The sequence below is a fragment of the Rhipicephalus microplus genome, unplaced genomic scaffold (genome assembly GCF_043290135.1).
Source record: "Rhipicephalus microplus isolate Deutch F79 unplaced genomic scaffold, USDA_Rmic scaffold_13, whole genome shotgun sequence".
In the NCBI taxonomy this organism is placed as follows: domain Eukaryota; kingdom Metazoa; phylum Arthropoda; class Arachnida; order Ixodida; family Ixodidae; genus Rhipicephalus; species Rhipicephalus microplus.
The window spans coordinates 34,244,976-34,266,125 of NW_027464586.1; the positions used below are offsets into that span (position 1 = coordinate 34,244,976).

General features: G+C 47.3%; 1 protein-coding gene across 1 annotated transcript in view; it reads left to right on the top strand.

The window, feature by feature from the left end:
• The window catches only part of Cadps (calcium-dependent secretion activator 1), a 721,673-nt gene that overhangs the window by 142,175 nt on the left and 558,348 nt on the right, over positions 1-21,150 (top strand). Inside the window, exons 11-14 of the mRNA XM_075882731.1 lie at positions 15,036-15,144; positions 15,201-15,392; positions 15,452-15,588; positions 15,655-15,842. Coding sequence (XP_075738846.1) covers positions 15,036-15,144; positions 15,201-15,392; positions 15,452-15,588; positions 15,655-15,842 — 626 coding nt within the window. The remainder of the gene's footprint in view (positions 1-15,035; positions 15,145-15,200; positions 15,393-15,451; positions 15,589-15,654; positions 15,843-21,150) is intronic.

Sequence of the window (21,150 nt, forward strand, 5' to 3'; positions counted from 1 at the left end):
AAAAAAAGACGTTTATCCTTTACCTCGCATCGACGACGCCCTCGACTGCCTGTACGGTGCTACTTATTTTTCAACTATTGACCTTCGGTCAGGGTACCTGCAGATAGCCGTCGACGAGATGGACCGCGAGAAGACCGCATTCATCACTCCTGATGGCCTTTATCAGTTTAAGGTGATGCCCTTTGGTCTTTGCAATGCACCAGCCACATTTGAAAGAATGATGGACTCATTGCTCCAAGGGTTGAAATTGTCCACCTGCTTGTGTTACTTTGACGATGTTATTGTCTTATCGCCCACATCTGACTCGCATCTCGATCGTCTGTCAGCTATTATGGACGTTTTTGTCGAGCCGGACTCCAGCTTAACGTCTCCAAGTGCCACTTCACTCGTCGTCAAATTTCCGTGCTCGGTCACCTTGTCGATGCCCAAGGCGTGCGTCCAGACTGAGAGAAAATTCGCGCAGTCACAAACTTTCTCGTTCCGAGGACCATAAAGGATGTCCGCAGTTCTGTAGGGTTGTGCTCATATTTCAGACACTTTGTTAAGGACTTTGCGACCATTGCACACCCCCTCACAGACCTCTTGAAGAAAGACGCCTCGTTTAACTGGGGCCATGACCAAGCATCATCGTTTTCACAACTTACAACACTGCTTACAATGCCACCAATCTTGGCTCCCTTTAATCCATTAGCCCCAACCGAGGTTCACATGGACGCCAGTGGACATGGCATAGGAGCTGTGCTATTTCAGCAACAACGGGGACACGACCGTGTTATAGCCTACGCAAGTCGACTGCTATCTCCAGCCGAGCGCAACTATTCCATCACGGAGCGCGAGTGCCTCGCCCTTGTATGGGCAGTCGCCAAGTTTCGTCTATACCTGTACGGGCGCTCATTCCGTGTTGTCACGGATCATCACACGCTCTGCTGGCTAGCCTCCCTGAAGGACACCTCGAAATGTCTCGCTTGTTGGGCTCTACGCCTTCAAGAGTACTTTCTCTGTAATGTACAAAACAGGGCGATTACATCAGGATGCGGATTGTTTATCCCGCTATCCTGTTGACGAAGCAACCGATACTGACGCTATCACGGACGTTTTTTCCGTGTCGCAGCTTTTGAACATTGGCGAAGAGCAACGTCGGGATGCTTCTTTACGAGCCATCATTGACAAACTGGAGTCAATGCCTCGCGACCAGTCCCTGCGAATGCTTTTAATGAAAGACGGGATCCTATATTGCCGTAACCTTGATCCCTTCGGATCAGACTTACTTCCTGTCATCCCAGCCCACACCTGCTTTCCACTGTCCTGTATCAACTTTATGACGCTCCTATGACGGGCCATTTGGGCGTTTCTCACACATACGATTGGGTATGACGTCGGTTTTTTTGGCCTGGACTTGCCCGCTCTGTTCGACGCTGTGTCGCCGCTTGTGAGCCCTGTCAGCGTCGTAAAACGCCATCTGCCCTCCCAGCCAGCAACCTTCAGCCGATCGACGTTCCCAATGAACCTTTCTTTCGAGTTGGTCTCGACTTGTTGGGCCCTTTTCCACTTTCCGCCGCCGGAAATAAATGGATTGCTGTTGCTACAGACTACGCGACGCGGTACGCAATCACACGAGCACTCCCGACCAGCTGCACTACCGACGTTGCAGACTTTCTGCTGTACGACATAATATTAATGCACGGTGCTCCACGCCAACTTCTCACCGACCGTGGCCATACGTTCTTATCAGCTGTCGTTCATGAAATTTTGAGGTCTTGCCATACCAAGCACAAATTTACTACTTCGTACCATCCCCACTCAAATGGCCTCACGGAGCACCTTAACAGGACCCTAACCAATATGCTTGCCAAGTACGTTGCGCCAGACTACCAGGATTGGGACATTCATTTGTCGTATGTGACGTTCGCCTACAATTCATCTCACCACACTGTTGGCTATTCGCCCTTCTATCTCCTATATGGCCGGGACCCAACTCTACCCTTAGACACTTTACAACCTGCGGCCACTGACTATGCCGGGGAAGCCATTGCCCACGCCGACCACTTGCACCAAGTCGCCCGTAACTGTCTACAGGCCACACAGGCGCACCAACAACAGCTCTACAATTCTCACCATAGGGACGTGCACTTTTCCCCGGGTTCTCTCGTGCTTCTCTGGTCCCCTACTCGGCGTGTGGGACTGTCTGAAAAACCGTTGTCTCCCTACACTGGACCATTCCGTATCGTTCACCAAGTGACAGGTGTCACGTATGAGATTGTTCCAACCGATCCAACAAAGTCATCGTCAGCTTTGAGCGACACCATTCACGTGGCTCGGCTAAAGCCCTATTGCCCCCCTTTCGACATCATCTGCGTAGATTTAGCACCGGGACGGTGCTTCTACCGCCGGGGGTTATGATACATAACAGCCGCTAAACACAGCTGCATGAAAGAAGAGGACGAAGTGAGTTTTTATTTGATGCTGGACTGGCGCTATCTTGCTTATTGAGTTCTGTGCGCTGTAAATAGATCATTGAACAAGTTACTCGTAACAATATTATTGACATGTACCGTGATGTCGAATCGCAAGCAAATGCCACAGTAGGTCAAGAAGAAGCTAAAGGAAGGTGAAGTGGCAGCTTAGAGGAAATGAGACTCCTGCATGGTGCTTGCTTCGAGATACAAACATCAAGTCACCATGCTTAGTTCTGCCCACAATGTATCTATGAAAGAAGTCACAAGAACACAAGCAGTAGGAAAGAAAGTGACGATGAAGAAACCAGTGGTTATATGCGACTACACAGAAAACATGGGTGCAGTTGACTGTGTGGATCATTACTGTGCGAGCTACGCATTATGTCGCAAGAGGATGAAATGGTGGCGCAAGCTTTTTTTCTGAATTCTGGAAGTTTTTGTTGTCAGCAGTTTTATTTTGAGGTGCATACAGCTGCAGATACATGGCCAACACAAACAGCGACACCTGCAGTATCGTCGCAACCTCATTCAACAGCTTGTGGGTGACGTGAGGGCTGGAGCGCGAAAGCGGGGCCCCTCTGCCTGGAACGATTGTGAAGAAAGGCTAGGTGGAAATAGCCCCTTTATCTACAAGCTCCCAGGGCGAAGCAGCAAGGACTGCGTCGTTTGTAGCGATAGGCAAACAAAAGGAGGCAGGAGTGAAACTGTGTTTTTCTGCAAAACCTGCAGTAACAACTCTGGCCTGCACCCAAGAAAATGCTTTGAGCGGTATCACACACTGCCTAAATATTGCTAAGGGAGTTGCCTGCAGAATGCAAGAGCAAAAATAATTATCCTGTGAGTTTCTCTTCCGCAGTTTGTGTTTTTCTTTGCGGCGCCAGAAACTGGCTAAATAGTTTTGAAACGGTAGAGACGGAAAGTGAGTGAGGGTTTGGGACTACAATGGGTTAACTGAACATATATTACCCCCACATTGATTTCAATATCTTTCAAGCTTAAGGGGTCCCTCACCAGGTCCCGTAAGAAATTTTAGTTAGACTGTGGCAGTTTTTGTGTGTCCGATGAAGAGCATTATTCTACAAGAATTTCTTTAATCGTTTCATTACGAGCTGAGAAAACTGTTATTTTAAAGTGGCGTGATACTATGAAGGGAGCAGGCGAACTCGAAACCTTTGCCACTCACCCCACATAGCCTTTGCAAGCCAAATACTTTCCCTAGCCTCTCCAGCATCTGAGAGAGAGGAACATATATGTGCACGTCGGGGAATATGCGCATTACGAGCACGAGCAAGCTTGAGCCCTTGAGCATGTTGGCAGCATTGTTTTGCTGAACAGCATTATTATTGCAATAGCAATTATATGGACACTCTCGACTAGATTTTGCCGCCGGCGTCGGCGTCACCGTCACTTATCGTATATGTATATGTATCTATATATATGAAAACGCAAGAAAGAAAAATAATCCAGAAAAAGACTCCAGCACGGGGAATCGAATGTGGGACCTCTGAATCGTGAGTGCGAGGCCTTAACCACTGAGCCACAAAGGAGCACTTTCTTTAACATTGAAACGGCAAGCTATTTAGATCTACCACTTACCGCTGGTGACGGGTATCTCGGGGGTAACTATTATGTTTTCAGCATTACCAGCAAGAAGGCGCAATGAGCGCACGTCGCCACATCGTCAGGATGCAGCGGCATGCGCTCTCATCTCTCACGCGTACTTTGCTTCGTGGGGAGGGGGCAAAGTGGACCTCACACGTGCACTCATCTCGTGGTGGGGACAATTGTACGTCTTGGCTGGCCTTGGCACCTTTCACTGGAACGATTGCATTTACCTGGCGCACAAAGGTCACAGCAACCGTTGCACAGTCTCCGTTTGCGAAAAGGGCGCGCTAATCAGGCACAGCCAAATAACAACAAAGAATCTTGTTCGCGTTCATCTGTACGTATGAGTACGTTTTGTGCATCCATTTATGCGGGAGACACGCCGGGCACGTTTCTGATCTGCTTGCCATCCTGCGCGTGACCTTCCAATTTTTGCTATCGCGTTCATTGCCTTTGCCTTTGCGGCAAAGCTGACTTTTTTGTGGTCTATTGTCTTGCCGATCAACAGGCTTGCAACTTATTATTGAGCACGAAGACTGCGACATGTCATTGGCACGAGTGTGGCGGTATTGTGAGCCAGTGTTGCATCAATGTGTACTTGGATGTGCCAGAATAAATGAGTATAGTGATTGCTCGAACGCGGCAGAACATTGCTTTCATTTTCAGGGCAGTGCATGCTCGATCTGTAATGGTGCATTCAGACGACGGACCGAATCCGAATTTGTCGTGCACGCGGACGGCTAATCCGCGGATGATCCGCCTGCAGGCGCATCCACACGACGGACGGTGTCCTAGGAGAAAACAGCCGGATTACCCTCGACAGCAGGTTCGGCGTTCACCTGCGCCCGCTGAAAGCAGACCGGTTTGAGAGTATTCAACATGGATGCCCGCAAGAAGCGACGCTTGACTGCGATGTCTGTCGCGTTGTGACAAATGAACGAGGAGTGTTATTCTTTCAGGAGGAAAGGTAGATGATGGCAGAATGTTCTTTCAACTACATTGTTCCTCACTTGTAGAACTTTTGAACGCGTCCCCCATCCTTTTTTAGAAGCGGCACGCCGCCGGTTGCAAAAGTTAGAATATTTCACCACGATGACGGCTAAGAATTTCGCGTGTCAAACGACGGCGGCGACATTTCCCGAACCACCAAAAGTGATTTCTGCGTATTTAATCACCTGAGAACAAAGCCCCCGGAAACTAAGTAAACCATGCTCAAGCGTAGATGATGCCGACTAGTCATGCAGCTATCCGCGAGCCATGGAGGACATGCCACGAGCAGACGAAAAGTGTACTGGTTGCCAGAAACCCCGAGCTAATCCGCTGAAGTATCGGCTTTCTCCCGCCAAAATCCCGATGTGAGAAACAGGTCGGGTTCATCCGTTCGCGAGCCGCGCGGACGAGTCGCAGACGAGGGGAATCGCTGATTTGAGGTCACGTGACGCGCCGTCTGCCCCGCCACATCCGGATTCGGTCCGTCGTCTGAATGCACCATAATCGTGGGGTAGTGCATGGACATGAACTAGGCGTGTGGGAATATCAAAATTTTCGAATACGAATCGAATACAAATACATAGCTTTGAATATGAGTTGAATATCGAATAATGGAGAGGTGCAATCTTTTTTCAACCAGTAATATTAAAATTCTTTATTTCTGCCTTGAAAGGGTACAGATAGTGGAGATGCAGAAAAAGTTGTCAGAGACAGCTGGACGGTGCCGCGACACTCTTTTGCTCAGCAGCAGCTTAAAGCAAGGTTCACTAAACAACAGTATTAACATAGTGTGATGGGAAATTCCAGAGAAAACTTGAATTTGCCATTCTTGAAAACTTGAAGTGATTATAAATTATAGTGTAAATATTATTCACACTAAACACACACAGAGATGTTTAAAAAGAATAAAAAGAGAGAATAGCTGAGAGAAACAAAATCTACATGGTAACATACATAGCAGGCCATGCACTTTTTGACGAACTGAAAAGATCGAAACCACTTTGTAGATATGATTGAGTAATCTTTTACTGAATCATATATTTATACTATAAACAGTAAAATTGCTAATATAGTTAGTTATTGTGCACAGAAATAATAAAAAATATCACTATCTGTACTTCCCAGAAAGCATAAGACTGTAATAATTGAGCTTGTGACCGAGATGTCTTGGTTTCAATCTCCATGCTGAACAAACCTTTTGTATCATTTTTTTATCTATGGTACCTTATTACAAAAAAAAGAAAGAAAAGCTTTCATACTTGCTACTATGACTAGTGATTATGAGGCCACTGGTTTGATTGTGTAATAGTTAACACTCGTGTATTTAAGTCTAAGCAATTATTAAAACAGCCTAGGTGGTCACAATTCATCAAGGTTCCCACTTTATCAGTGATGGCTTGAAAGACCCTGATTTTATAGTTTTCTTTTCAATTTTCTTCTCTGTTTTCATATCCTGTCAAGCCACTAACAGAAATAGGAGTACTTGGGGCATTTTTCAACTAAACAGCAATACTCGTTATCTCGCTTGCTTCCGTTGCCTTTCTCGAAGACTGCTCGTTTGCCGTGTTTCGATCAAGAATGCTGTGTTGTGCTGATAGCTGCACGATCGTGACCGAGGTGTACCGGGTGCACAGCGATTACGCAAAGTAAGAGCGTGAGATAGATTAAATATAGATATGTGGGTGATATAAAGGTGCCCCAAATGCACCTTTTTGTTACAACTCCTGGCGGCTAGGGCACTACTTCACCACGTCACGACCCTTTTCGGTGCACTAGCTGCCGACAGCAGTAAACTAACATTGGCAAAAGAGCAAGATCACAGCAACGATTTAACAGAGGGTCGATTGCAGAAGACATTACCGCGTGAGCGCAATGTGCATGCAACAGATTTTCAAAGGCGCTGTCTGGAATGCAGAGAAGCTACGCATACATTAATCTCTCCTTCACGTTAAGTGCGCTGCCATTACCAACAAAGAACTATATGTGATGACACTATCGTAATATTACCGAAAGTGCATGGTCTTTTCTATGTGTGCCATGGCATGGAAAAACACTTCAGTTCATTCGCATGACCATATCTGCTACCATGAAATCATTCCTGAACTATGAAGAGAGTATACATGCTGAAGTGGTGGCACAGCTGACAGATGACTCGTCAGGCTTTGACATGTGTGCGTATGTTTGTACGCATTGGTTACTTAGAGAAAACTGGCGCGGCTATACGTGAAACGCGTTCCCATCGTACGTCAAGCTGAGCGCACCCCTAGCTGGTTGCGGCAGTGCATCCTCTACTAAGCTCACTCCAGCAGCGCCGTGCCCTGTAACATATATATGTGCATTTGCCCTTGCTCACCGAAATTTTTTCTTCGTGCTCGCTCAGCACGGGACTGAGCAAAAGTTTGAAGACTGAAGAAGTGTGAACACTGAAGGCACTAGGGCGCGGCAGTACGCTTACATGAACCGTAACAGTGCTATACTGCTAGGCCATACGTACTGGCATGGAAGCAATACATGATTTAGATCGATTGACATGTTTATCATTGATAGGTTTGTTGCGATAACAAGCCGCCGCATTTGTCGATAGCCATCATCAAGCTCTTGCAAATTTCCATGCAGGCATTATCGCACTTACCCTGAAGCCGTAGTAATCACTGCATGATCTACTGAGGGTCTTATTGCAAATGCACAAAATCGTTAGTTATTCACTGTGACATATGCAAATGAATATTTGTAAACATTGAATATTCGAGTTAGTTCGAATATTCAAAATTTTCAAATATGTGGTTGTCGAATCGAATACGAATATTACAAATGTAATATTTAACGAATATTCAAAACTTTTGAATATTCCGTGTCCATAATATGAATGCATGCGAAATGGAGGCACATTAGCCCCTTATATCGCTGCTATTCCTGAATAAAAAAAAAAAGAATTCCTGAATAAAAAAAAAAAGAACACACGAAAAATGCGCACATATTGTCACGGGGTCCTAACAGACTCCACGTCGAAGAAGAAACTGTTTATTCGGGCCGTACTTGTGGCCACGCAAAAGGAAAGTAAGCCATTGGTACTGATAGCGGCGAACAGAGCATCAGTCGTTGGTCAACTGACCAGGGGCGAAGCGTGTCGGCACTTATACACTTTCCATCTAACATTCTAGCATTATCGCTAGCGGCGGCGTAGGTTCCAGAATAATCTGAAACGTTCACAAAGTGGGCGTAATCTTAACAAAACGATCTACTACAGCCTCGAAGCTTCTCTAACACCGTAGGCGTGGTTTGTGCTAAACATAGTGTAACGGGGCGATAACAAAACCTGAGAAAAGGAACGTGGCATTGCCCTGCCTCTGAAAAAGGCATTGTCGCAATGCTTTCACAGAAGATGAAAATACAAAAAATAATGCAAGAAAGAACAAGCAATAAGTTGCGATATAGCAATAACTGTTTGAGATCATTAACGCGCATGAAAGCACGCGACATGGACGACTTTAGGTCGCGATCAGTGTTGTTGAGAGTTTGTGATGCCGTTGAGGACAACCTCGTAATCGAGTAGGCCGAGACGTCGAGTTACGCTGTATGGTCCAAAAACCGTCGCAGAAGTTTTTCACTCAGTCTACGTTACGTTGGCGTATCGGCGTCCATACCCAAACACGTTCACCGGGCTGGTATTCCGGGAAGCGTCGTTGAAGATTGTAACGGCGGCAATCCGTCGTCTGTTGGTTCTTGATGCGGAGGTGGGCACGTTGTCGAACCTCTTCAGTGCTGAAGGTACTCGCTCACATCGAGGTCTTCTTTGTCAATGACATTGGGTAACATGGCGTCGAGCGTCGTTGCCGGGGTCCTTCCATAGACCAACTTATACGGCGTGATCTGCGTCATTTCTTATACGACGGTGTTGTATACGGTGGTCGCATAGGGAAGGATTGCATCCCACATTTTGTGTTCGACATCGACGTACATGGCCAGCATGTCGGTGATGGTCTTGTTTAGGTGCTCGGTGAGTCTATTGGTCTGTGTGTGGTATGCTGTCGTATGGCAGTGGCTTGCCTGGCTGCATGCTAAAATCGCTTTGGTTAGCTCAGCGGTTAATACAATACCACTGTCGGTGATGAGGACCTTCGGAGCACCGTGACGCAAGACAATGTTTTCGATGAAGAATTTGGCTACCTCAGATGCACTACCTTTGGGCAGGGCTTTTGTCTTGGCTTCGTGGGTAGTCAGTAGCTACGAGGATTCATTTGTTTCCGCAATTCGACGTCGGAAATGGCCTCAGTATGGCCATCCCAATTTGTTGTAACGGTCGGCGAGGTGGTTCGATTGGCTGAAGAAAGCCTGCTGGCCTTGTCTGTGGTGTTTTGCATCGCTGACAGTCTCAGCAAGTCGTCACGTAACAATCGACATCGGTGGTAAGGCCTGGCCAGTAGTACCTTTCTTGTATCCTCGCAAGCGTGCGGGAAACACCGAGTTGTCCTGCCGTCGGGTCGTCATGTAGGGCCTCAAGTACTTCTGGTCTCACCGCTGATGGAACCACGAGGAGGTGGTCGGCTCGAAGGGACGAGAAGTTCTTTAAGAAAACTTCGTTTCCCAAGAAGAACGACTCCTGTCCTCTCTTGAAAACATTCAGAACATTCGTACTGCTGCCCTCGAGGTATTCCACAAGGCTTCTGAGTTCCAGATCAGCTTGCTGTTGCTCGGCGACGTTGTCGGCAGTTATTGTTCCTAAGAAGCTGTCCTCATCCAGGCCGTCAGGCGGCGGTGGTTTGACCGAGGCATGATACAAGCAGTCGGCGTCAGTGTTTCCTTCCAGTTTTGTAAACGACCGTCACGTCGAATTCTTGAAGTCTGAGGCTTCACTGTTGGAGGCGACCCGATGGAGCTTTCAAGTTAGCTGGATAACAGAAGGCGTGGTGGTCGCTCACAACTTTAAAAGGCCTGCCATAGAGGTAGGGGCAGAACTTTGACGCTGCCCATTTGATGGCGAGGCACTGCTTTTCTTTTTTGTGAAATAGTTGGCTTCCGCTTTGGATAGCGACCAGCTAGTATAACTGATAACCCCTTCTACGCAGTCAGTCCTCTGCACAAGGGCGGCGTCGAGTCTTACGCTGCTTGCATCGGTGTGTACTTTTGTTTCAGCATGTTCATCGATATGCGCAAGTGTCGGTGATGTCTGGAGGCGTCGTTTAAGTTCTTGAAATGCTTCCTCTTGTGCAGCTTCCCACCTGAATTTGACGTTGCTTTCCGTGAGGTGAGTTAGCGACTCGGCGATTTGTGAAAAATGCTTGACGAAGCGTCTGTAATAGGCGCACAATCCGAGGAATCAGCGTACAGCCTTCTTGTCAGTCGGTTGCGGGAAATGAGTGATGGCGGCTGTTTTCCCGCGGGTCCAGATGGACTCCAGAGTTGCTAATTTTGTGTCCCAGAAACAACAGCTCCTCGTACGCAAAGCGGCACATTTCTGGCTTCAGGCTTAGCCCAGATGTTCCGATAACTTGAAGTACCTCTTCAAGGCGCCATATATGCTCGTCGAAGCTCGAGGAAAGCATGACGACGTCATCCCAAGTACACGAGGCAAGTCTACCATTTCCATATCCAGCTAGCACGGTATCCATAACGTGCTGAAACGTCATAGACGCCGAGCAAAGACCAAATGGCATGACCTTAAACTCGAAGAGGCCGTCTGGAGAGATAAAAGCCCTCTTCTCTCGATCTCTCTCGTCAATCTAAGTTTGCCAATAGCCCGTTTTGAGGTCCATTGAAGAAAAGTATTTCCCGCTGTGGAGTTGGTGCAGGGCGCCGTCTCTATGTGGAAAAGGGTACACGCCCCTCTTTGCAATTTTGTTTAGGCGTCGGTAATTGACACAAAAACGTCCGGTCTTTCTTCTTCACTTATGCCATGGGTGACACTCACGGACGCTTGGACGGCTGAATGCTGTCGTCGCGTAGCATTTCGTCGACTTGTTTCTTCACGGCGTAGCGTTCACGCATCAAGACGCGGTACGGCTTTTGTCGAACTGGTTTTGATATGGGGGGTTTAACGTCCCAAAACCACCATATGATTATGAGGAACACCGTAGTGGAGGGCTCCGGAAATTTCGACCACCTGGGGTTCTTTAACGTGCACCCAAATCTGAGCACACGGGCCTACATCATTTCCGCCTCCATCGGAAATGCAGCCGCCGCAGCCGGGATTCGAACCCGCGACCTGCGGGTCAGGAGCCGAGTACCTTAGCCACTAGACCACCGCGGCGGGGCTGTCGAACTGGTCGGGCACTTTGTTCTGTTATGATGAGATGTTTAGCGATTGGGTTTGTCGAATTCTCGATGATGACAAGAAGCAGTCCTTGATTTGCAAGGTACTTGAGCTGATCTTGCTTGCACTTTGAAAGACTCGGGTTGACGTAGAAATTTGGTTCGAGACCTCGATTAGTCAAAGCAGGGTCGGCAGCATCGAAGAAGGCAAATGAATTGCTCGCCTCCACGAATTCGTCGATGTGGCCAACTGTCATACCACGATGGTGCCTGTATCTGTGACCGAAGTTTGTCAGCACCACCTCTGCTTTGCTGTCACGCAGCTTAGCTATGTCTCTTGCGACGCGAATCTGACAGTTTAGAAGAAGGTGTTGATAACCTTCGATAATGCCTTCAAGGTTTTCGGCTTTTTCGATTCCTATGGAAATGACGACGCTGGAGAATGGCGGCATGGTGACCTGCTCTTCTAGCACATTCAATGCGTGATCCCTTGGCTTTTGTAGGGGTCAGCAGCGTGTTTTCTGAGGTTACTGTGATTGACTCAGACCTCGGGTCGATTACAGCGCCATGTTGACTTAGAAAGTCCATTCAAGTATCACATCCCTGGAGCAATTTTGTAAGATTCCAAAGCTCGCATTATAAGTCTGGTTATTTAAGGTGACCCTTGCTATGCACACTCCAGTCGGCATTATTAAGTGACCTCCAGCGGTTCGAATTTCTGGGCCTTGCCATGCAGTTTTCGCTTCTTTCAACTTTGTCGCGAAAGGTCCACTGATGACAGAATAGGCGGCTCCAGTATCAACGAGAACATTGACAAGGTGGCCGTCGAATATTATGTCAAGGTCGCTGGTTCCTCGTCGTGCGTTGCAGTTTGGTCGTGACGTTGGATTACGGCTACGCCTATTTGTTCCAATTCTTCCACGTTGCTGCGCCGTGACGTCTTCATGTTGCGAAGATTCGACGTCAATACGCTTTTTGTCTTGCAGCGGGGGCTTTCGATTTTGTTGTAGCGTAACCGTCAGCGGTGGCGGCGAATCTTCTTTAGTTCATTGTACAGCAACCACACCTCCATGGGTTACTGCCCTTAGTTTTCCGGTTAAAGGCTTGGAGAGCGGCCCAGAGCAGGGCCGGTGTAGTGCCCGCGGCGCGGTGAGGAGAGCGGCCTGGTGGCGGCAAACCATAAGTCGTGGTGTCGTCTGCACTCCCGCGAGATAGTCGACAATGTCATGTGGTCGTTCGTTTCGTTGTGGGCACGGTGCGTTGATCTCGAAGCCCCGTAGGCCCATCTGTCGGTACTGGCAAAGGCGGTAGGTGTGCTCGGCCTCGCTGCAGTGGTAGCAGAGTGGGCGATTGTCAGGTGCACGTCAAACATCGGTCTTCCTTGGTGCGCTGTGCTGTCCTGCTAGTGAAAAGTAAGACATCGGTGTTGGTGGTGGCGGCAGTGGTGTCTGGCAACGGAAGTGCGATGGGGCAGCATCCTGGTGTGGGCGTGGAGGAGGGGCGTTACGGTGGGCTGCAGCAGCATAGCTCATTACTTGCAGCTGCGGTTCTGGAGGCTGAGGAAGGCGCAGCTATTTCTGGGTCTCCTGGCGTACTGCGTCTGCGATGTAGTCCACGCAAGGCTGCGCAGAAGGAAGCAATTTTCACAGCTCTTCTTGTGTGATCACTCGGATTGTCTCACGCAAGTCTGTGGTTTCTAGCGCTTGGATATCGGCCTAGCTTGTAGACGAGAAGCTACGGTTGTATTGCCATGGCCGTATCTCAAGCGTCTTCTCTAGCGTAGATGCTTCAAAAATGAATTCAGTGACTGTCTTTGGGGGGTTCCTGATCAGCCTAGCGAAGAGTTTTTGCTTGACTCCTCGCATAAGCAGACGGACCTTCTTATCCTCAATTATCTTGGGGTCAGTGTGGCAGAAGAGGTGGTTCATTTCTTCAGTGAAAATGGTGACATTTCTACTAAGCGGCGCCATCCGGGTCTCCAGTAACACAGTAGCCTGCTCTTTACGAGTGACGCTGGCGAACGTTTGCAAGAATGCGTCGCAGAAAAGATCCCACGTTTGAAGTGCAGACTCCCTATTCTCGAACCATGTCCTTGCTGCGTCTTCCAGATAAAAGTAGACGCGACGGAGCTTCTCTTCCGCGTCCCAGTCGTTGAGGGCGGCCACTTGGTCATAGGCCTTTAGCCAGGTCTCCGGGACTTCAAACGATGAACCACGAAAAATCGGTGGTGCCCTTGGCTGCCGCATCACTACCGCTGGCTGTGGCGCAGCAGTCGTCATCGTTGTCGCGGTCGAGGTCATGGCCTTGTTCTTCAGAGCCTTGTCCTATAGAAGCCCGTACTCCGGAGGTAAACCCTGCTGCCTGCAGCTTGTTCGGTGCTCATGGCTAGCGTTGGTGTCTTCTTCGCGACGTGGGCTGGGTTCATGGCTTGACGGGTATGTCCGGTACATGAACGAAGCAGCACCTCTGCCAGATGTCACAGGGTCGTGACGTGAACGAAGGGAGCAGACTCCATGTCGAAGAAAAAACTGTTTATTCGAGCCAAACTTGTGGCCACGCAAAAGGAAAGACACTGGTACTGATAGCGGTAAACAGAGCATTGGCCGTCGATCAACTGAAAAGCAGCGAAGCGTGTTGGCATTTATACATTTGCCATAGAACATTGTAGCATTATTGCTAGTGGCGATGTAGGTGCCAGAATAATCTGAAAGGTTCACGAAGTGGGCAAAACCTTAACAAAACGATCTGCTACAGCCTCGAAGCTTCTCTAACACCGCAAATGCGGTTTGCACAGAACATAGTGTAACGGGGCGTAACAAAAGCTGAGGAAAGAAACGTGGCAATATTTTCTTTGTGTGTCTCATTGTTTCTGTCAAGTTCCATTAACCTATTCAAGCAACGAATTGCACAAACTACTCATGTGTTGAATACTTTTCGCGTGTCACGTGCTACTATTGGCGATGTCAGAGCTCAGTCGATGTAGAGGGCTGACGTCATAGTACTACCGTCTACGTAGCTATGCCATCCCCTCATTCTCTAGGTGCGAGCACACGAGAAGGAGGGAAAGCTATGCTCAGCTTAAATCCGACCGATTTTGGAGGCGTGCAGCATTGTCAGTTTTGGCAGACATGATTGTGAGCTCAAAATAGTCAACTCAATATTGTCAAATCTTGTGAGAAACCCTTTAAAAGCTTTTTATACCGGCTCATATGCTCTAAGTATCATATATTTTAAAAATGAACATATTTTACGGGTTATCACTTGCATTCTACCAAATGTCAAATCTTGCTACTATTCAAAGGCCTTTGCACTTCCTTTAAATATAAAAGAATGGTATTTGCACTAGCCTTGTTTCAAATGAAAAGAATATATATATTGTGTAGGCTAGTTAGGTCATAACAATTATGTTAATTTTTTTTAATTTTTGGAATTTATCTAGATTTTTCTCAGGAAAAATTATTGGACCAAAATCACTATTTGCTTCAAACCTAAAATTCATTATTCGCACAAGCTTAGTCATGGTGAGTTTTGATAGATTGTAGTACTTTTACTGCTGATTGTTTTGCCAGCGCATTCAATGAAAAATCTTTATTAACAGTTTTTAACCAATGGCAAGTTGTGAACATGAGGAAGCATCGCACATTTTTGAAAAATGTGAAGCAACGCTCTTTGCACTTTTTATGTCAATGTGCTCCTGTTCTGTCAGTTGATGATTGACTTCTCCCATGTTTCCAGGTTTCACAGTACACGTTTGCCATGTGTAGCTTCAGAGAAAAAACATCCGTGCCCACTGAGCTGCTTCAACTGGATGGCTACACAGTCGACTACACGGAGGCACTCACAGGTGGGCATTGCATGTCCAGCCAACCAGGTAGGAGCAGTTGTTTCATCCCTGTGCAGAGCTGGAGGGTGGCCGCTTCTTCTTCAATGCTGTGCGGGAAGGGGACAGCGTGGCTTTTGCGAGTGAGGATGAAAACGAGTGCCACCTCTGGGTAATGGCCATGTACCGGGCCACGGGCCAGTCGCACAAGCCCACACCCCTCATCCAGCCACTGGCCAGCAAGAACTCCACCATTTCACGAATGCAAGGGGGTAAGCGTCACCTGGCTGCTGCCCCTTCTCCCTCCCGCTCACTCCCCCTCCCGATGCAGACACGGAGCGGGCGCGCAAGCACGGTATGGACGAGTTCATCTCGGCCGACCCAAACCGCTTCGACCACCACGGCCTGTTCCGCATGCTGCAGACTCTGACCCTGGACTACCGACTGGGCGACCCCTACTGCTCCCTGGTGCGCTCGCCCCTCGCTTGCTGCCGCTCTTCCATGGATGCAGCTCTGTTTCCTCTTCTGCTGCAGGGTTGGTTTAGCCCTGGCCAGGTGTTTGTGCTGGACGAGTATGCAGCGCGCTACTGCGTGCGCAGCTGCTTCCGCCACCTATGCTACCTGCAGGACCTGCTCACTCGTGCCGAGAAGGGCCTCATGATTGACCCCACACTCATACACTATAGCTTCGCCTTCTGCTCCTCACACGTCCACGGAAACAGGTGGGTGTCACGCAGAGAAGAGCTTGGCCTTAGGTCCCATGGCATGGTCCTATTGTTTTGTGGTTTTTTTCCTCAGCCGCCCCTTGTACCTTTTGTGATTGCGGCCTCCTTTTTTGCTTAAGCTGTGCACACTGCACTTATGTGTGTCCCTGCCGCCGCAGCAGCACTTGTCTTCTCAGGCTGGTGACAATGCGCAGATACTGCAGTCCGGTAGAAAAGAAGGTCTCTCTAGGCATGGGTAGTGATGACATGCATGATCACACGGCTTGCACGAGGCATGAATGTAGGCCCAGTTGTAATGCCAAGCAGAGCTTTAATTGCTACCCTTGTGTGGCAGTTGCACGGCAAAATAATATAGTGGTTTTCCTCCTATCTAATGGTGATTTTATTTAAAAAGAATGGAAATGTTTGGGAGATGGTTTTCAAGAACTTCTATCGAGTGCTGGAAGAAGACACTGCCGAGATGGAAGGAAGACAAAGAAACACAAGATTGAAAAGTGTGATTTTATTTTCATGCAAAGCAACCTAAGCCTAGCATTTGCTGTCATTTTTCCTAATGCCTCTGCAATTGCCTGCCTTGTTTTTCTTTATGGCAGTCTAACACATATGCAGCCTGAAGCAAAGGTTGGCACCAATAAATACCTGATTTTCGTGCAGTCACAAATAGAAATGAAAATGACCTGTCTGAACATTTCATTGGCACTACCTTTGATAAGGGGGTTGACTTTCACGTGTGAGGTTCCTGAACAAAACATATTATTTCCAAATTATTTTGGTCAGAAGCACCAGCTAGGGAGTGTTAAACTGCCTGTGCTAAATTATGTCTCCAGTCATTAAAAAAGAGCAGCTGCTTCACCTGTCTTTTTGGCAGCCAACAATGTGAAAGTGCTAGCAGACCGGTTCTTCATAGCGGGTGTTCCGAATTTCGCCATTTCATCAGTGTGTGAAAAGTGCTTGCAGAGAGTGAAACAACAGAGCCAGGAGAAACAAGTAAGACAGGAAAAAAAGCAAAGAGTGGTTTTATTTCATATTTGCGACATATATCTCATGGATTAAAGAAAATTGGGCCTAGATTGTGTTGAAATGGTTTTATCAACCTCGTTCAAGGTTTTTTAACTTGGTAGACTGACGGACAAGTGCCTTAATTAGTGAGATGTCGAGTATAAACAAACAGGCATGTGTGGTAAAAAGCGAAAGTAATCTTGTAGAATGCTTAATGGGTGTTGTCTACAGATTGCCTTTAACGTGCGAGTGCAGTTACATAGGACAAACAGGATGTTGCCTAAATAAGGTTAGGTGATTAACTCATCAGTGTGTGTGTGTGTGTGCATGTATAACATTTGTACATATCTTCAGTGTCATTTCATGATATGTCTTATTCAAAAGAAGAATTATGCGGCAGTCATCTTTCTGCTGCATGGCTTGCATACTATTAATTACCAGCCCAACCACACATCCACTACCCAACAGAGGTGGAAGAGCGCTTTCGTATCCTAGAAGTCTAGAGATATGCTCTGCACTTTCGCCCTGTTCTGGCCAACATGACATGTAACCACCACAGTGGCATGTGCCTTGCGTGGGTGGAGGCACCGGCCTGCCACTATGGGAACAAACACGGATTATTTTACGTGAATGCCTGTAGCCCTCACCAAGGGGGGATACACGGTCATCCACAAAAAAGTTGCAGTGAATGGCGTCAGATTCAGAGCACTAGACATAACACATGTGGAGGAGGTCACCATCACGCTAGCTGCCTCAGACCAGGACTCGCGCGTCATCATTACAAACATGAGAAGGGCTTGCAGAAATATGTTCAACACAGGTTTGTCCTACACCTGGCGTTCCGCATCAGTACTAAACAGCAGTTACGTTGGGGCCCCCATATTCCAGAGTGACACTTCACAACCTTGTTTTCTGTTATTATTATGTATCTTGCTCACCTTGCTTGGACTTTTCATCTGTAGTATTTTAAAAATAAATTAAATATAGAATAAAAATATTATTAAGACAGTTGCAGAGCATGAAAGGTACAGCGGTGGTTTAACTGCGTCAATTTGCTAGAAATGCCTTTGTCGTGCTGCACACATTCGAGCACAACTTGTGCCAACTGCGCCGAATTTCATTGGTCCATCTGTTAACATGGAATTGGACCGCTGATGACCCAAAAATAGTCTTGGTTGCAACAAACATTTTTGCAGCTTTTTCGTAATGCCGCCAATGCCCTCTACTCTAACCATTCCAGCGATGCGCTTTTTGTCATTTTATTCAAAGTAACCAAAGTCTCTGCACCGCCCCGTGTGTCTCTGTTGTTTAAAGTTTGCCATGTCGTAATAGCCTCTCTCATTTGTTAGGGAACTGGCGATAACTCATAGCAGTGATTTTTTTCGTTTGCAAGTTGCCCTGCGTACCGAAATGTACCCACTGCGGCCAAGCCACAACAGTTGTCGTCAAGTACTGCAGATTGGGGGAGTTGCTGCATTATAATATCGTACAGTTAAACCTGCTTATAACGAACCTCTATATAATGACTTCCTCGATATAACAAAGTTTTTCTATTCCCTACCGTTATTCCAAAGAAGCACCTGTATTTGCAATGTTTACGTAACAAAAGTAACAGCGAGAGACATCTTTGATATAACGAATTTTCTCCTCCGACAATATTGGAATTTCGTGCCAGATTTTGTCATTTTCGCCCGAGCATGCATTTTTTGTGGTTGTCTTGTGGCGGCAAAGCGCAAATCAGCGGCGGCGTGAACGGCGTGCTCGTGGCCTTGACGACTCGCGGTCAAGAACGAGCGCTCCTTATTGCACGCGGGTGTGCGTGAGATGAGCAGCCAGGCTTGCGCCCCTCGAGCCGGCTTTTCCGCTGTTTTTGCCGACGTGGGCGCATGAGCAAATGTGCCTCTCCCTCCCTCCAAACCAAAAACATAAAAAAAAACTACTTTTGCGTTGGCAGTGCTTTTACTTAGTGTGACATATGTGGCGCCGCGCTGCCTGTGAGGGCGCTTTACCGAATAGTTTTCCACAGTGCCCATGTCGTTCACTTTTCGTTTTCGACGTCGTACACGCGTGCATGATGCTGTCGCCAACAAGGTTCAGCCTTGCTTTTTTTTTTTCTTTTTCTTCTTTTAAAGCGGACAACCGTGTCATGGATACTGATGGATACTCTGATATCACAGTGACGACAGACCTTCGGAGGTCGACTCGTCACGTGCTTTTGTCTTGCGCCACGCCGCGAGTTTGCGGGACTGTAGGTTTCCCGATTAGCTTCGGTACGAACAATATGGGGTGTTGAATGTAATTTAATGAATGCGGTAGGAACAAATTGTAATGTTATACGGAGTAAGGATGGCAGCCAACTCTTTTGGAACCGGTACCACGGAAATTCTACAAAACCTACAAAATGCTGGTGTAAGCAAATACTGCTGCTCCTGGGAGAGGTGCTCTTTTCACATAGTCTCCTCACGTTGAAAGCGTACTAATATTTGCTGAGATAGCACATGCGCCAGCAATCACCACTGCGCTCTTGAAATCAAAGTTCACTGTTGCTATTTGAGCAACATGTTGTGTAGGGGTTGATGTGGCCACGACGACGACAAAGAAAAAGAGCAAAGCATCACAGTACGGCAATGCTGCCTGCGGCAGCCACCCATGACTTGGGCACGGGGCGCTAAAAATAGGAAAGTTTCGCCTCGAACAACTGTTCGTCACCAGCTGATGTATTTACAACTATTTACACATACGCCTCATATGCACTCTATCGGTGCACACCACAATACATTGCTGCGTGGGAGGTGCCACCTCGCAACGATAACCAAAAATGAAACTAAACCAAACAGTACAACACAACACCATCTGCCCCTCGAAAGAAACACAAGAAAATACAATAAACCAGTATACCCAGCATAGCACATCGAAGAATACACAGTACATAGAACAAGCACTTTGGTCAAGAAAGTTACACTTTATACAAGAACTTCCAATTAGTCTAAAACATAGTCCGCAAAGCGGCTAGGTGTGAACATGGATGCCACATACAATTGTCTACCGAGTACTGCGAAGGGATGTAAAAGTGATGAGCAGAAGTTTGAGGCGTTGAAGCTGAATCCGTATGAAAAATGATGATACGAGAGGCATTCTATATGTTGCCATCACTCAACTGAAAGGCAGTTGGGCTAACCTGTTCCAAGACTTTGTACCTGCCTCAATATTTGGGATGCTTGCCTGGCACACGAACTTTGACTGTGTCACTGACTCGAACTTTCGGAGGCTTAGCACCACGACGATTGTCCACATAAAGTTTCATTGCTTGTTGATGGAAAAGACTCTGGTCAAAGTTGGTGACTCGGGGGGAACTGGAGTGTCGCGATGTAAGGAAACTTTGTTGAGAGCAACTCGAGGTAGTCTACCATCAAGAAGTTGAGCAGGAGACACTCCTGTGGTCTTTGCGGTGAAAACCTGTACGAAGCCAAGCATTCAGTGAAGACTTGCTTGAGGGGCGCTTTCCATATAGTGCAATGTGAATGTGTTCCTAATACACGATTGAATTTGTTCATTCGATTGAGGCTAGAAGAACGACGAATTCACATGTTGAATGTGTCATTGTGAAAGAAAAGTCGCAAACTGGAGAAACTGAAACTGCGGGCCATTGTCTTTGACAATCAAGAATACCTTCTCTGTTGAAAATAGAAGACAGAAACTCGATAAAAACTTCAGAAGTTACAATATGCGTGTAACAGATTTTAGGCCACTTGGAGAGCGAGTCAGTGAGGGAAATAACGAATTGAGCATTTTATGGAACATTATGCAAGGGACCAATGCTGTCCATACCAAGCTTTTGCCAAGGCCGATCAGGCCACGGAACAGGCTGCAAAGGAACAAATGAAGGTTTGGCAGGCTTATCTGCCACCTGACATATGTGGCAGTTGTACACAGCATGTTCAACCTGTTTCTCACAAAGGGTCTGTTTAGTGCAAACACTGCCAGGTTGTGACTCATGGGCAAGCTGAATAAGCTTGTGCCAGAGAAAAGCTGGTAGAATCACCGACTCACCATAAAAAAGCCAGTCTTCAACACAAGACAATGCATGTCTGACACTGAAAAAAGGCAACAATTCAGATGAAAGAGCACTTTTAAAGGCCATCCTTCATGTACTTACTGTAAGAACTTGAGACAATGTCGAATCAGCAGCAGTGACAGCCTTAAGGTCAGCTTTGGTAATGCAAGAAGTAACTGAAGAAATAATTTCTTCATCCCGCTCTTCAGTAACCGGTATCTGAAGAGGGAGACACAACAAGGAAAAACAAGG